Here is a 16286-nt window from a genome sequence, read left to right as displayed (position 1 = left end):
TATAAAATCCCATGCAAGGACTGCACAAAACACTATATAGGACAAACAGGAAGACAGCTAACAATCCGCATACATGAACACCAACTAGCCACGAAACGACACGACCAGCTATCCCTAGTAGCCACACACTCAGACAACAAGCAACATGAATTCGACTGGGAAAACACTACTATCATAGGGCAAGCCAGACAGAGAACAGCCAGGGAATTCCTAGAGGCATGGCATTCATCCACAAATTCCATCAACAGACACATCGACCTGGACCCAATATACCAACCACTACAGCGGACAGCTGAAACTGACACCCAGAAGCGGCAAGGACAGACCAATATAAATGCTGGAAGAAACATCAAAGAAGCGCTTCGCAGGAGGCTCCACAGCACTGATGATGTCTCCTAGCCAGGGGACGAAACGTTTGCAACAAAAACTTCCAGCTCGGCGAACAGAACCACTACAGATGTCAAGTGACGTGTGGGAGGTTTGTCCTGATGCCCATGTTCAGATATTCTGTCCCGTTGAATGTGCAGGAATCGGGTCATCTGGGAATAGAGTAGAGAAAATGGGGAGCAATAATAAAAGTGATCCAACAAATTTGCTACTGTATACAATCTCTTCCCTCCCCTGTCAGAGCAACAAAATGCTTTGATTGTTTTTACAATGAGAATGCAAGCTGAACTATGTTTCTCACTTTGTAATTCATTTTGAATTTGCATTTTAAGAAATTGTAACTTTGAAGCCATTTCCTTTTATTTGTTCATGGGATGAAGGCATCACTGGCTTGGCCAGCATTTATTGTCCATCCTTCATTGTTCAGAGGATAGTCAAGAGTCCACTGCATTACTGTAGGTCTGGAGTGGCATGTAGAACCCACCAGATAAAGATGACAAATTTCCTTCCCTTCCCTGAAGGACATTGGGAAGCCAGATGGGTTTTTACACCAATTGACATTGGTTACATCATTGGCATTAGCCTAGCTTTTTATTCCAGATTTTAATGTCTGTCACTTGTCCTAGTGCCTTCTTTTGACTTTGCTGCTTTGTGTTTAGGAGAACAAAGAAGTAGTAGTGGAAGATGAAAGTAAGGAGAAACAGCCTGACTCTTCGAAAAAGGAAGAAGATAAAACAAAAGAATGTGAACCAGAGAAAGAAAATGAAAAGGCTGAGGTAGAAGTAGGTAAGTTCAACAACGTTGTCATCGAATCTGCACAGATCTTGCAGGAGAGTTGCATGTGAATGCACATGGCCTTTGTATGCTGGGTCTCATAAACAAGACAAAATCAGAGCAGACTCCGGGGGGAGAATGAAGAGAAACTTAAAACCAAAAAAATTGCAACAAGATTACAGATAAATGTCGAAAGAATGTTCAGTAATTCATTGCTTTTTGTGGTCAATTCCAGCAGACATAGAAAGAGAGAAAGAAAATAAAGAATTCCCGGAGGATGGAGCAAAGAAGGATGGCGAGTCAGAAACAGATAAGAAAACAAAACTAGAGAGAGATATTGGTGAAGGGAATCTGTCGACAGCAGCAGCAGCAGCATTAGCTGCAGCTGCAGTTAAAGCAAAGGTAAGTGTCCATATGGTTCCAATGCAGATTAAGGTTAAGTAATTATATAAGGCTTTGAAACCATAATCTGTTCCTCGTGTTGTTGCTCACTGGCTCATAGCTTGGCAGTTATCTAATAGATCTGTGTTTTGATGATCTGTTTGTACCGAAATTAATCTGATTCCATAGTTGAACTATAAAATAGTACAGTACAGAAGGAATCCTTTGAGCATATATAGTCTGCACTGGCTCTTTTGAAGACCAATCAAGTTAAGTCCACTCTGCTGCTCTTTCCCCATACCCCTGCAATGATTTCTTTTCCGTACCCACTTGAAAGCATTTATGTAGTTCCTATATGGTGCCAGAATAGAACACAGTCCTGGAAAAAACTGAAGATTTGTACTTACACAGCACTTGTCATGAATATCAGTCAACTCAAAAGTACCTTACAGTCTATGAAGTTTTAGCTGTCTGGACAGCGAGTGGTAGTTGAAGGAAAATATTCTGCCTGGATGTCAGTGGTGAGTGGTGTTCCACAGGGCTCTGTTCTTGGGCCTCTATTCTTTGTAATTTTTATTAATGACTTGGATGAGGAGATTGAAGGATGGGTTAGCAAGTTTGCGAGATGACACAAAGGTTGGAGGTGTCTTTGACAGTATAGAGGACTGTTGTAGGCTGCAGCGGGACATTGACAGGATGCAGAGATGGGCTGAGAGGTGGCAGATGGAGTTCAACTTGGATAAATGCGAGGTGATGCATTTTGGAAGGTCGAACTTGAAAGTTGAGTACAGGATTAAAGGCAGGATTCTTGGCAGTGTGGAGGAACAGCGGGATCTTGGTGTGCAGGTACATAGATCCCTTAAAATTGCCACCCAAGTGGACAGGGTTGTTAAGAAAGCATATGGTGTTTTGGCTTTCGTTAACAGGGGGATTGAGTTTAAGAGCCGTGAGATCTTGTTGCAGCTCTATAAAACTTTGGTTAGACCGCATTTTGAATACTGTGTCCAGTTCTGGTCGCCCTATTATAGGAAAGATGTGGATGCTTTGGAGAGGGTTCAGAGGGTTTACCAGGATGCTGCCTGGACTGGAGGGCTTATCTTACAAAGAGAGGTTGACTGAGCTCAGACTTTTTTCATTGGAAAAAAGAAGGAAGAGAGGGGACCTAATTGAGGTGTACAAGATAATGAGAGGCATAGAGTGAGTTGAGAGCCAGAAACTTTTTCCCAGGGCAGAAATCGTTAACACAAGGGGTCATAGTTTTAAGCTGTTTGGCAGAAAATACTGAGGGGATGTCAGAGGCGGGTTCTTTACACAGAGGGTTGTGAGAGCATGGAATTCGTTGCCAGCAACAGTTGTGGAAGCGAGGTCATTGGGGATATTTAAGAGACTGCTGGACATGCATATGGTCACAGAAATTTGAGAGTTCGTACATTAGGTTTACCTCACATGAGGATCAATGGTCGGCGCAATATCGTGGGCTGAAGGGCCTGTTCTGTACTGTACTGTTCTGTATGTTCTATATGTTCTACATAAGTTTTTTTTGAAGTAAGATCAGTTTTGTGACGTTGGAAATGTGGCAGACAATGTACAAACAACAATGTGATAATGAACAAAGAATCTGTTTTGACAATCTTGTTTTGAGGGATAAACATTGGCCTCAGTGCGCACAGTTTACCTTTGCTGATCATCTTCAAAATAGTGCCATGAGATTTTTTACATCTGACCCAAAGGCCTCATCAGAAACAAAGCACTTCAGTATGGCACTGGAATGTCAATCTTCATATTTGTGCTCAACCCCTGGAGTGGAACATGAACCCAGTCCCCTGTGAGCGGCACGGTGGCTCAGTGGTTAGCACTGCTGCCTCACAAGGCCAGGGAGCCGGGTTTGATTCCAGCCTCAGGCGGCAGTATGAAGTGATATGTTTCGGGGGGAGGGAAGAGTCTGAAGAGGCATGACAAGCTAAATGGCCAAAACTGTGGAGAGAAAACCACGTTAGTATTTTGAGTCCAGTGTCCCTTCTTCAGAACTAACTGAGAGATTAGTCTCTCTCAATGGTTTGATGAGGAGTGAGATTGAGGGCATCTTTATTTTCAACTTTTTTTTTAGTTCATTCACAGAATAAGTGTCAATGGCAAACTCAACATCCTTAATTAAGATCATAGAACAGTACAGTCTAGGACAGGCCCTTCAGCCCTCAATGTTGTGCTGACCTTTTATCCTACTCTAAGATCAAACTAACCGACATATCCTACATTGTACTATCATCCATGTGCCTATCCAAGAGTCACTTAAATGTCCCTAATGTATCTGACTCTACTATCACTGCTGGCAGTGCATTCCACGCACCCACCACTCTCTCTGTAAAGAACCTACCTCTGACATCTCCCCATACCTTCCTCCAATCACCTTAAAATTATGCCCCCTCATGATAGACATTTCTGCCCTGGGAAAAAGTCTCTGGCTATCCACTCTATCCTGCCCTTTCATCATCTTGTACACCTTCTTCTCATCTTTCTTCTCTCCAGTGTGAAAAGCCCTAGCTCCCTCAACATTTCTTCATAAGGCATGCCCTCCAAACCAGACAGCACCCTGGTAAATCTCCTCTGCACCCTCTCAAAAGCTTCCACATCCTTCCTATAATGAGGCGACCAGAACTGAACACAGTATTCCAAGTGTGGTCTAACCATGGCTCTACAAAGCTGCAACATAACCTCGCGGCTCTTAAACTCAATCGCCCTGCTAATGAAAGCCAACACTCCATATGACTTCTTAACAACAGTATCAATTTGGGTGGCAACTTTGAGGGATCTATGGACATGGACCCCAAGATCTCTCGGTTCCTCCACACTATCAAAAATCCTGTCTTTAACCCCGTATTCTGCATTGAAGTTCAACCTTCCAAAGTGAATCACTTCACACTTTCCCAGGTTGAATTCCGTCTGCTATTTACCATCCCAGATCTGCATCCTGTCAATGTCCCATTGCAACCTGCAACAGTCCTCCACACTATCCACCACTTCTCCAACGTTTGTGTTATCAGCAGACTTACCAACCCACCCTTCCACTTCCTCATCCAAGTCATTTATAAAAATCACAAAAAGCCGATCGCTGCGAAACACCATTGGTCACTGAGCTCCAGGCTGCATACTTTCCATCTACCACCACCCTTGTCATCTATGGACCAGCCAATTCTGTATCCAGTCAGCCAGATTTCCCTGAATCCCATGCCTCCTTACTTTCTGAATGCACCTACCATGGGAAACCTCATCAAATGCCTTGCTAAAATCCATGTGTACCACATCCACTGCTGTACCTTCATCATTATGTTTTGTCACAGCTCAGAGAATTCAATAATGGGGCGGCACGGTGGCACAGTGGTTAGCACTGCTGTCTCACAGCGCCTGAGACCCGGGTTCAATTCCTGACTCAGGCGACTGACTGTGTGGAGTTTGCACGTTCTCCCCATGTCTGCGTGGGTTTCCTCCAGGTGCTCTGGTTTCCTCCCACAGTCCAAAGACGTGCGGGTCAGGTGAATTGGCCATGCTAAATTGCCCGTAGTGTTAGGTAAGGGGTAAATGTAGGGGTATGGGTGGGTTGCGCTTCGGCGGGTCGGTGTGGACTTGTTGGGCCGAAGTGCCTGTTTCCACACTGTAAGTAATCTAATCTAATCTAAAGTAATCTAATCTAATAAGGTTTATGAGTCATGACCTGCCTCTCACAAAACCATGCTGACTATCTCTAATCAAGCTATGGTTTTCCAAGCAATCATAAATCCTGTCTCTCAAAATCCTCTCCAATAATTTGCCCACCACAGACTGACTGGTCTGTAATCCCCATGATTATCCCTATTGCCCATTGAAAAGATGGTGAAGCTCTGTTCTTGAATCAGTGCAGTACTTGTGGGGTAGGCAGACCCACAATGCTGTTAGGAAGGAAGTTCCAGGACTTTGTCCCAGCAACAGTGATGCAGTTCAAAGTCAGGATTCTGTGTGCCTTCGATGGGAACTTTCAGATGGTGTTTCAATGTGTCAGCTGCCCTTATCCTCCTTTATGTTAAAAATGGTGAGTTTAGAAGATACTGTCAAAAGAGCTTTGACAAGTCACGACAGTGTTTCTTGTTGATGGTATGCACTGCTGCCACTATGCTTCATTCATGGGGATTTCAGTTGGTGGATGGGGTGCCAGGCAAGTGAGGAGTATTCTATCACACTCCGGACTTGTACCTTGTGATCATGAACAGGCTTTAGGGAGTCAGGAGGGGAGTTACTCACTGCAGGTATCCCAGCATCTGTCCTGCTTTTGTAATGACTTTATTTATATAGCAAGTCTGGTTCAATTTCTGGTCAATAGCAGCCCCACCCCAGATGCTGATTATGGAGGTTCTAAGACGGTACTGCTCATTATAGATGTTGGGATCAAAATTTACATGGTAGGGTGGAGAATTGTCAGATGAAATTTGATACAGAGCCATACAAGATGATATTGGGGCAAGTGACGACAAGTTTTTTCCAAATGGTAGGTTTTAAGAAGTATCTTAAAAGAGGAGAGGGAGGTGGAAAGGCACAGATGTTTCACAAATGATTCCACAGCTCATGCTGAAATAACTCGAGGCATGACCACCACTGCTGAAATTATTAAAAACAGGGATGCACCAGAGGCCAGAATTGTCAGAGACTTGTGGGATGGAAAAAGATTACTAAGCAAGGGAGCAGCGAGGGACATGGATGTTTCATACACGATATCCATATGTTAAATTAAGCAACAAAAGACTTGTAGAGATTTACAAGTACAAACATTGGTTTTCACCTTTTCCTTCTGGGCTCTTTACCTGTCCAGAAGTTAATCCCTTCCCCTCAAAGCAAGAACCTAGCTCTTTGTATATAAATAACCCCACTGCCAAATTTACAAAGCAGAAAAAACATGGTGGCTAAAAATAAACTATTTCCACTAGTTAGGGATTCTAGAACAAGGGGGATTATTTGAAGAATTAGAGCCAGGCCATTAAGGGGAGATGTTCAGAAGCACTTATACACACAAGCTGTAATAGAGGTTTGGATCTGTCTTCCACAAACAGCAGTGGTCAATTGTTAAATTAATCTATCTCAGATTTAACATTCTGGTAAGCAAAGGTATTAAGGAATATGGGCCAAACGCAGCTATATGGAATTAGGTCACAAATCGGTGATGACCTCATTGAATGGCGGGACAGACTCAGGGCTGAAAGGCCTACCCATGTTGTTCCTGAAATACTCAAGTAGCAAATTACACCTAGAGCAGTAAAAGAGCTCAGCTTTCAAATGCATAAGTTTGATGAGCATCTCAATCAACTTAAAGGGACCTGCATCTCTAGCTCCAAAAACAGAGGGATTTGAAAACAAGGACTGGCAGATTAAGTGGAGGTAATTCCTAGTTAGAGCTAATACAGATCAACAGATGCAGAGATGATAAGATTTTTAAAAAATTTTTTCTCAAGATTTGAACATAGTTGGTCAGGCCATCTTTATGACTAAGCTTAGTTGCTCATTGTGGTTGGCCTATTTGAACTGCTGTAAATTTAATGTTGATAGTCCTCTTACAATAGTGTTATGGTGTGTAAGTATCATTGAATTGAATTCTTCTCCTTCTACAGCACCTTGCTGCAGTGGAGGAGCGAAAAATCAAATCATTGGTAGCACTACTTGTTGAAACACAGATGAAGAAGCTTGAAATCAAACTGCGACATTTTGAAGAACTTGAGACTATTATGGACAGAGAGAGAGAGGCTGTAAGTAGCTGTTCGGAGCAACTCCAGCTCAGAGTAGTAATTGCAAGAGGTTCTTGACCATGTCATTGGAATTTGTATTTGTAATATGGTTTGATTACTTCTTCCATCATATTTTCAATATAACAGTTGGAATACCAGAGACAACAGCTTCTCTCAGACAGACAAGCCTTTCACATGGAGCAACTGAAGTATGCTGAGATGAGAGCACGGCAACAACATTTTCAACAAATGCATCAACAGCAGCAACAACAGCATCAGCTCCCATCTGGCCCCCAGGCCAATCAACAGCCAGCCATCATTCCTACATCTGTGCAACCAGTACCGCCTGCTGCAGTTCAACAGGGAACTGTAAACCAGGGTTCAGGTGATTCCATAACTCAGTCCATTCCACAACAACAGCAGACACCACCAACACCACAACAGCACCAGCAGCAGCAACAGGCTCAACCTGCCGTTCTTCCTCATGGTAAGTGTCGGAACTGAATAGAATATTCTAGTTAGCTTAAAACGCAAGCAAGGGCATAGGGAAGCTAGGATCGGGAGTGGATCTGAACACTGATTTCGGTGACACATCACAGAGAGCTTTTGCATATTCTCCTTGTCACTGACTGACCTAAACCCTTATGCAGTAGCCCTGGCTCTAATAACTGGGACCCTGCACCAGGGTCCGGCCCAGTCAGTGACCGGGACCCTGTACCAGGAATCGGATTTTGGAAAACAGGTTTTGTTACAAATAAGGCAAAGTTGGCTGGCAACAGTTCCTTGAGGATAACTCTGCAGCAATGCAGTGGGGAGAATTCAAAATGGAATTTGGGAAACTGCAGGCCCAACATGCTCCCTTTAGAGTGGAATGTCAGAGCAGCACGCCCAGAGAATTCTGGCTGTTTAGGAATGTTCAGACTGACTATAAAAGAAAAGATGGGCATTAAACACATGCGAATGGAGCAAATCCACTGTGGACCTAGTGAAGTGCAGTAAGTCTTGTAAGGAAACCTAAAAAAGCAATCGGGGAGCAAAAAGGGATCGTGCCAAAATGCTGGCACACAAAATTAGGGAGAATTCCAAGGCAAATATATTGAATAAAAGGGAATAACAAGGGAAAGAGTTGGGCCCATTAGGGAGCAATGTCTCTGCATCAAGCCAGAGGACATTGGTCAAGTGTTAAATGAATACTTCACATCTGTCTTTAATCAGGAGAATGAAAATGTAGGTACAGATTTCGGGAAGATAGACTGTATGGTTCTCCAGAAGATTGATTTCAGGCATTTTGAGGTTTCGGCAGCTTTAAAAGTGATCAGATCCTCAGGTCCAGATTAGTTTTTTTTAGATTAGATTTCTTACAGTGTGGAAACAGGCCCTTCAGCCCAAGTCCACACCGACCCGCCGAAGCGCAACCCACCCATACCCCTACATTTACCCCTTACCTAACACTACGGGCAATTTAGCATGGCCAATTCACCTGACCCGCACATCTTTGGACTGTGGGAGGAAACCAGAGCACCTGGAGGAAACCCACACAGACACAGGGAGAACGTGCAAACTCCACACAGTCAGTCGCCTGAGTCGGGAATTGAACCCGGGTCTCAGGCGCTGTGAGGCAGCAGTGCTAACCACTGTGCCATCGTGCCACCCCTAGTTGTATCCCAGGATGCTGTGGGAGGCGAGGGATGAAATGACAGGGATCATGACCCAAATATTTAATCCCTCTCTGACCACAAGGGAGGTGCCAGAGGACTGGAGGGCAGCTAATGTGGTTCCACTTTACAAGAAAGATGGTTAAGATAAACCAGGGATTTACAGACCAGTGAGTCTCACGTCAGTGATAGGAAATCTAGTGGAAAAAATTCTGAAGAGGAGAATGAATTTCCATTTCAAGAGGCAAGGTTTGATCAAGGAGAGTCAACATGGCTTTGTCAGAGGGAGGTCATGTCAAACCAATTTGATTAATTTTTCTGAAGGCATAATAAAGTGTGTAGATGAGGATAGTGCAGTTAATGTAGTTTATATGGATTCAACAAAGCCTTTAACAAGGTCCCACATAAGAAACTGATAAAGAAGGTAACTCCACATGGGATCCAGGCTAAGTTGGATCTAAAATTGGCTGAGTGATCGGAGTCAGAGGTTGGTGGTAAAAGGCTGTGAAACTGGAATCCAGCATGCAGTGACGGACCACAGAGATCATACTGTGTCCATTATTCTTCATGATATGTATGAATTATGTCACTCGAAGAAGGTGTTAGGTTACAGGAGGATATAGACAGGGTGGTTGGATGGGCAGAGCAATGGCAAATGGAATTTAACCTTGACAAGTGAGAGGTGAGCCACTTTGGAACAAGTAACAAGACAAGGGAGTACTCCATGAATGGGAAGGTCAGAGGAAACTTGAGGTGCTTGTCCACATCACTCAAAGTGGCAGGGCAGGTGAAGACGGTAGCTATGAAGGCATACAGGGCACTTGCCTTTATCAGTTATGGAATAGATTGTAAGAGCAGGGAGGTTATGTTGAAGTTGTACAGGACTTTGGTTAGGCCACACTGGAGTTCTGTGTGCACTTCTGGTCTCTGCACTATAGGAAAGATGTGATTGCACTGGAGGGGGAGCTGAGGAGATTTGACAGTATGTTGCCTGGGATGGAGTCATAGAGATGTACAGCACAGAAACAGGCACTTCGGTCCAACTTATCCATGCCAACCAATATCCCAGATAAATCTAGTCCCATTTGCCAGCACTTGGCCCATATCCCTCCAAACCCTTCCTATTTATATACCCATCCAGATACCTTTTAAATGTTGTAATTGTACCAGCCTCCACCACTTCCTCTGGCAGCTCATTCCATACACACACCACCCTCTGTGAAAAAGTTGCCCCTCAGGTCCCTGTTAAATCTTTCTCCTCTCACCTTAAACTTATGCCCTCTAGTGCTGGACTCTCCCACCTCAAGGAAAAGATCTTGTCGATTTCCCCCTATCCACACCCCTCATGATCTTATAAACCTCTATAAGGTCACCCCTTCGTCTCCAACACTCCAGCAAAAAAAAGCCCCAGTCTATTCAGCCTCTCCCTGTAGCTCAAATCCTCTAATCCTGGCAATATCTTTGTAAATTTTTTCTAAACCCTTTCAAAGTTTGTGAGAAGATTTGTAGCTCGGGTAACGGCACTGTTCACTTCTATTGACAAAACCCTAGCCAGAGAAACAATATCCAACCTGCTGGACATACAGAACAGACAACAGGACGCTGATCCTATTAACAAAGACGGCATACTTAAACTACTGGACCTGTGCCTCACAACACACTTCACATTCAACAATCAGATATATGAACAAATCAACGGAACACCCATGGGCTCACCGATCTCCGGACTCATAGCAGAAGTAGTAATACAAAGGTTAGAAAAAACAGTTTTAACGCAATTACAACCCAAACTCTGGGTCAGATACGTGGACGACACCTTTGTAATCATTAAAAACACAGAAATAGAGAACACACACCGGATCATCAATGCCACACTCTCAGGAATCCGATTCACGAGAGGAAGAAAAGGACAACCAGCTCTCATTCCTAGACGTGATGGTACAAAGAACACCGAACAGAGAATTCACCACTAAGGTATACAGGAAAGCCACACACACAGACCAAGTCCTGAACTATGAAAGCAACCACCCCAACACACACAAACAAAGTTGCATCAGGACATTATTCAAAAGGGCCACAACACACTGCAGTACACCTGAACTACAAAAAGAGGAAGAAGAACACCTATACAAGGTATTCACCAAAAACGGATACCCCCGCAATTTCATCAACAGATGCCTTCGGGAAAGACAACGCAATGAGGACATGCCACAACCCAAAGGACTGGCCACACTCCCATACATCAGGAGCATTTCTGAACTGACAGCCAGACTGCTGCGACCACTAGGACTCATAACAGCACACAAACCAACAGCCACCCTCAGACAACAACTCACCAGGACAAAGGACCCGATACCCAGCATGAGCAAAACCAATGTAGTGTACAAAATCCCATGCAAGGACTGCACAAAACACTACATAGGACAAACAGAAAGACAGCTAACAACCCGCATCCATGAACACCAACTAGCCACGAAACGACACAACCAGCTATCCCTAGTAGCCATACATTCAGATGACAAACAACGCGAATTCGATTGGGACAACACCACTATTATAGGCCAGGCCAAACAGAGAACAGCCAGGGAATTCCTAGAGGCATGGCACTCATCCACAAATTCTATCAACAGACACATTGACCTAGACCCTATATACCGGCCACTGCAGCGGACAGCAACTGACAACCGGAAGCGGCAGATTCAAACCAGTATAAATGCCGGAGGAATCAGCACCGAAGCGCTTCACAGGAGGCTCCCAAGTACTGAAGATGTCACCTAGAAAGGGGACGAAACGTTTGCAAGAAAAACTCCCAGCTCGGCAAACAGAACCACAACAAACCCTTTCAAGTTTCACAACATCCTTCCTATAGCAGGGAAATCAAAATTGCATGCTCTATTGCAAAAGTGGTTGAACCAGTGTCCTGTACAGCCTCAACATGACCTCCCAGCTCCTGTACTAAATGCACTGACCAGTAAAGATATGTAATTGGGGGAGGGGAAATTGTACTGCTATTAGACGGGAGCTGTGGGGTATGAATTGGGAATTGTTCCACAGGAAAGGCACAACAGAAGAATGGAGGCTGTTTAAGGAGCACTTGTTGCGAGTGTTGCATAACTTTGTCCCACTGGAACAGGCAAAGAATGGCAAGGTGAAGGAGCCTTGGATGACAGGAGCAGAGGAGCTTCTCGTCAAAAGGCAGAAGGAAGCTTACTTAAGGTTGAGGAAGCAAGGATCTGGTGCAGCTTTAGAGGAATACAGGGTAGCTGGGAAAGAACTCAACAATGGACTGAGGAGAGCTAGGAGGGGGCACGAGAAAGCCTTGGTGGAAAGGATTAGGGAAAACCCAAAGATATTCTACACGTACATGAGGAATAAGAAAATGATCAGAGAGACGGCAGGGCCAATCAGGTATATTGGAAGGAACTCGTGTTGGGAGTCTGAAGATGTAGGGGAGGCCCTATATGAATTTTTTGCTTCAGTTTTCACTCGAGAGAGGGAACTTGTTGATAGTGAGAACACTGTGGAGTAGGTTAATAGGCTTGAGCAGATTGATATTTAGAAAGTGGATGTGCTGAAAATTCTGGGAAACATCAAGATAGATAAGTCCCCAGGGCTGGACCAGATATATCCAAGGTTACTATGAGAAGCAAGGAATGAGATTGCTGTGCCTCTAGTGATGATCTTTGCATCCTCACTCTCTACACAGGAGTATAACCGGCTGATTGGAGGGAAGCAAATGTTGTTCCTCTGTTCGAGAAAGGGCATAGGGAAATCCCTGGGAACTACAGACCAGTCAGTCTTATGTTTGTGGTAAGCAAAGTACTGGAAATGATTCTGAGAGATAGGATTTATGACTATTTGGAAAAATATAGTTTGATTAAAGATAGGCAGCATGGCTCTGTATGGGGCAGGTCACGCCTCGCAAGCCTTACTGAGTTCTTTGAGGATGTGACGAGACATGTTGATGAAGGTCAAGCAGCGGATGTGGTGTATATGCATTTCAGTGAGGCACCGTGGGGCAGCACGGTGGCTCAGTGGTTAGCACTGCTGTCTCACCACGCCAGGTTCACCTGGGTTCAGTTCCTACCTGTGTGCAGTTTGCACATTCTCCCGTGCCTGTGTGGGTTTCCTCCCACATTCCAAAAGATGTGCAGGTTAGGTGAATTGGCCATGCTAAATTACCCATTGTGTTAGGTGCATTAGTCAGGGGTAAATGTAGGGAAATGTGTCTGGGTGGATTACTCTTCGGAGGGTCATTGTGGACTTGTTTGACTTAAGGGCCTGCTTCCACACTGTAGGGAATCTAATCTCATCATTTGATAAGGTTCTCCGTGGTTGGTTCATTCAGAAACTTAGGAGATATGAGATACAGGGAAATCTGGCTGTCTGGATACAGAATTGGCCGGCCGAAAGAAGGCAACGAATGGTAATGGATGGAAAGTATTCTGCCTGGAGGTCGGTGTCCAATGATGTCCCGCAGGGATCTGTTCTTGGGCATCTGCTCTTCATAGTTTTTATAAATGACTTGGATGAAGAATTGGAAGGGTGGGTTAGTAAGTTTGCCAATGACACAAAGGTCAGTGGTGTTGTAGATAGTGTCAAGGGCTGTTGCAGGCTACAATAAGACATTGACAAGATGCAGAGCTGGGCTGAGAAGTGTCAGATGGAGCTCAACCTGGATAAATGTGAAGTAATTAATTTTGGAAGGTTGAATTTGAATGCTGAATACTGGGTTAAAGACAGAATTCTTGGCAGTGTAGAGAAACAACGGGACCTTGGGGTGCACGTACATAGATCCCTCAAAGTTGCCACCCAGGTGTTTTGGCTTTCATTAATGGTGGATTGAGTTTAAGAGCTGCAAGGTTTGCTGCAACTCTAGAAAATCTGGTTAGAGCATACTTGAAATATTGGGTCCAGTTCTGGTCGCCTCATTATAGGAAGGATGTTGATGCTTTGGAGAGGGTGCAGAGGAAATTTACCAGGATGCTTCCAGGATTGGAGGGCATGTCTTATGAAGAGAGGTTGAGTGAACTAGGGTTTTTCACACTGGAGAGGAGAAAGAGAGGTGACCTGATAGAGGTATACAAGGTAACGAGAGGCTTAGAGAGAGTAGATAACCAGAGACTTCCCAGGCCAGAAATGGCTGTCGCGAGGGTTCATAATTTTAAGGTGATTGGAGGAAGGTATAGGGGAGATATCAGAGGTAGTTCTTTCTGCAGAGTGTCGTGAGTGCATGGAATGCACTGCCAGCGGTGGAAGTACAGTCAGGTACATTAGGGACATTTAAGTGACTGCTGGACAAGCTCATGGGCAGCAGTAAATTGAGGGGTGTGTAGGTTAGGTTGATGTTAGGCTAAGGTAAATACTCAGCACAATGTCATGGGCTGAAGGGTCTATACTGTGTTGTATTGTTCGATGTTCCTAAGCGCAAACATCTTCTTCCTTATCCTATCTACCTGTGACTCCATTTTCAAGGAACTATGAACCTGCACTCCAAGATCTCTTTATTCAGTAACACTCCCCAGGATCTGACCATTAAATGTATATGCCCTACCCTGATTTGCCTTTCCAAAGTGCAGCACTTCACGTGTATCTGAAGTAAACTCCATCTGCCATTCTTCGACCCATTGGCCCATCTGAGCAAGATCCTGATGTACTCTGACGAAACCTCCTTCGCTCTCCACTACACCTCCAATTTTGGTGTCATCTGCAAACTTACTAACCATAGCTCCTATGTTCACATTCATTTATATAAATGACGAAAAGCAGTGGACCCAGCACCGATTGTTGTGGCACTCCACTGGTCACAAGCCTCCAATCTGAAAAGCAACCCTCCACCACCACCCTCTGTCTTCTATCTTTGAGCCAGTTCTGTATCCAAATGGCAAGTTCTCTCTGTATTCCATGTGATATAACCTTGCTAACCAATATACCATGAGGAACCTTATTGAAAGCCATACTGAAGTCCATCACTTCAGCTGTGAAGAGAGGCTGGATGAACTCAAGTTTTTGTTTTAGAAGAGAGAAGGTTAAGGAGGACCTGATAGAGCTGTAGAAGATCGAGGGGCATGGACAGGGTGAATAGAAAGCAGCTTTGTTCCCCTTAGTTGGAAGGTCAATAACAAGGCCATACTTTTAAGGTGAAAGGTTTAGAGCAGATTTGAGGAAACGTTTTTTTCACCCAGAATGTGGTGGGGATGTGGGATGAACTGCCTGGGAGATTAGTTAAGACAAGTAACCTTTAAAACGTACTTGGATGAGCACTTGAAATGCCATAACACTCAAGGCCATGGGCCTAGTTTGGGAAAGTGACTCTTGTGTAGATTTAGTGTAGCTTTGATGGTACAGACTTGGTGGGCAGAAGGGCTTCTTCTGTACTGTATGATTCAGCGTCATGACAAACCATATAACTCGAGCTGCAGGGTATGCTTTAAACCAAACGGTAAGCGAGAGAAGGGTTCAGGTGAAGGGAGATTTGGAAAGTTAGAGAGAAAGAGCAAGGTGATGGTGCAAAGCAGTGATGTGGGTATATGTAAACGGTGTGTGACAGAAGGAACACACTGCAAGAACGGAAGAGCTTTCCCATAGTGATCATCATTGATTTAAGTTACTCTCTCCCTTTTGCCTCTTGATTTTCTTTTGTTCTTGGGATGCGCTTTAAGTCGTCTACTGTGAAGACAGAAACAAAATACTTGTTCAAAATCTCTGCCATTTCTTTGTTTCCCATTATCAGTTCCCCAGTCTTGCCCTCTAAGGAGCCAGTGTTTACTTCAGCTACTCTTTTCCTTTTAATGTATTTGTTATTATATGTCTTTGCAGTCATTGTCGAATTTCTCCCTCTTTTAGCCGACTTTTGTTAGAAATGGAGAGCAGGGAGCGGGGAAGAGACAAGAGACTGGGGAAAATGAGGGGAAGAAGTAGAAAGCAGGTAATGAATGCAAGTAGGGGTTTCTGGTGATTGTGACTCAAGTGGGCAGTGTGGACATGGGTCCAGTGTGAAGGGCTTACAGGTGGTGTACTTAATCATTTTGTGGTTATGTGATAGAAACAAACTTCATTTCAGTAGGAATAAGATAAATATTTGTAAAGATGTGTGTCAAAATTTGAGGGAATGGGGGACAGCCTTTTCTTTTTCAATAATTTTTGAGCCTGAGTCCAGAGAATGGTTCAGGTATATTGGTGCTGAGCAGGACTGAGTTTAGGATTGTTCCCTGTGTGAAATGCCCCAAATACCAAGCTTGCTGCCCTTGAATGAGCGCTAGGATGATTTGGGATATTCTCTGCTGACAGTTTTGACATGAGATCGAAAAATGAATTTGGTTTTGCTGAGGCTCCCAGTTCACAT

General features: G+C 44.2%; 1 protein-coding gene across 5 annotated transcripts in view; it reads left to right on the top strand.

Moving 5' to 3' along the window:
* Positions 1 to 16286, top strand: part of LOC132805832 (SWI/SNF complex subunit SMARCC2-like) — a 157866-nt gene that overhangs the window by 123625 nt on the left and 17955 nt on the right. For 4 of the 5 annotated variants that reach the window (XM_060821126.1, XM_060821124.1, XM_060821128.1 and 1 more), the window contains 4 exons: positions 1047 to 1173; positions 1397 to 1563; positions 7173 to 7307; positions 7434 to 7773. In XM_060821126.1, coding sequence (XP_060677109.1) covers positions 1047 to 1173; positions 1397 to 1563; positions 7173 to 7307; positions 7434 to 7773 — 769 coding nt within the window. The remainder of the gene's footprint in view (positions 1 to 1046; positions 1174 to 1396; positions 1564 to 7172; positions 7308 to 7433; positions 7774 to 16286) is intronic. The other variant, XM_060821125.1, reaches the window with a different exon arrangement.

The sequence above is a fragment of the Hemiscyllium ocellatum genome, chromosome X, assembly GCF_020745735.1.
Source record: "Hemiscyllium ocellatum isolate sHemOce1 chromosome X, sHemOce1.pat.X.cur, whole genome shotgun sequence".
Classification (NCBI taxonomy): domain Eukaryota; kingdom Metazoa; phylum Chordata; class Chondrichthyes; order Orectolobiformes; family Hemiscylliidae; genus Hemiscyllium; species Hemiscyllium ocellatum.
The sequence above is the reverse complement of the archived record's forward strand: the minus strand, read 5'-3'. Positions and strand labels throughout refer to the sequence as shown.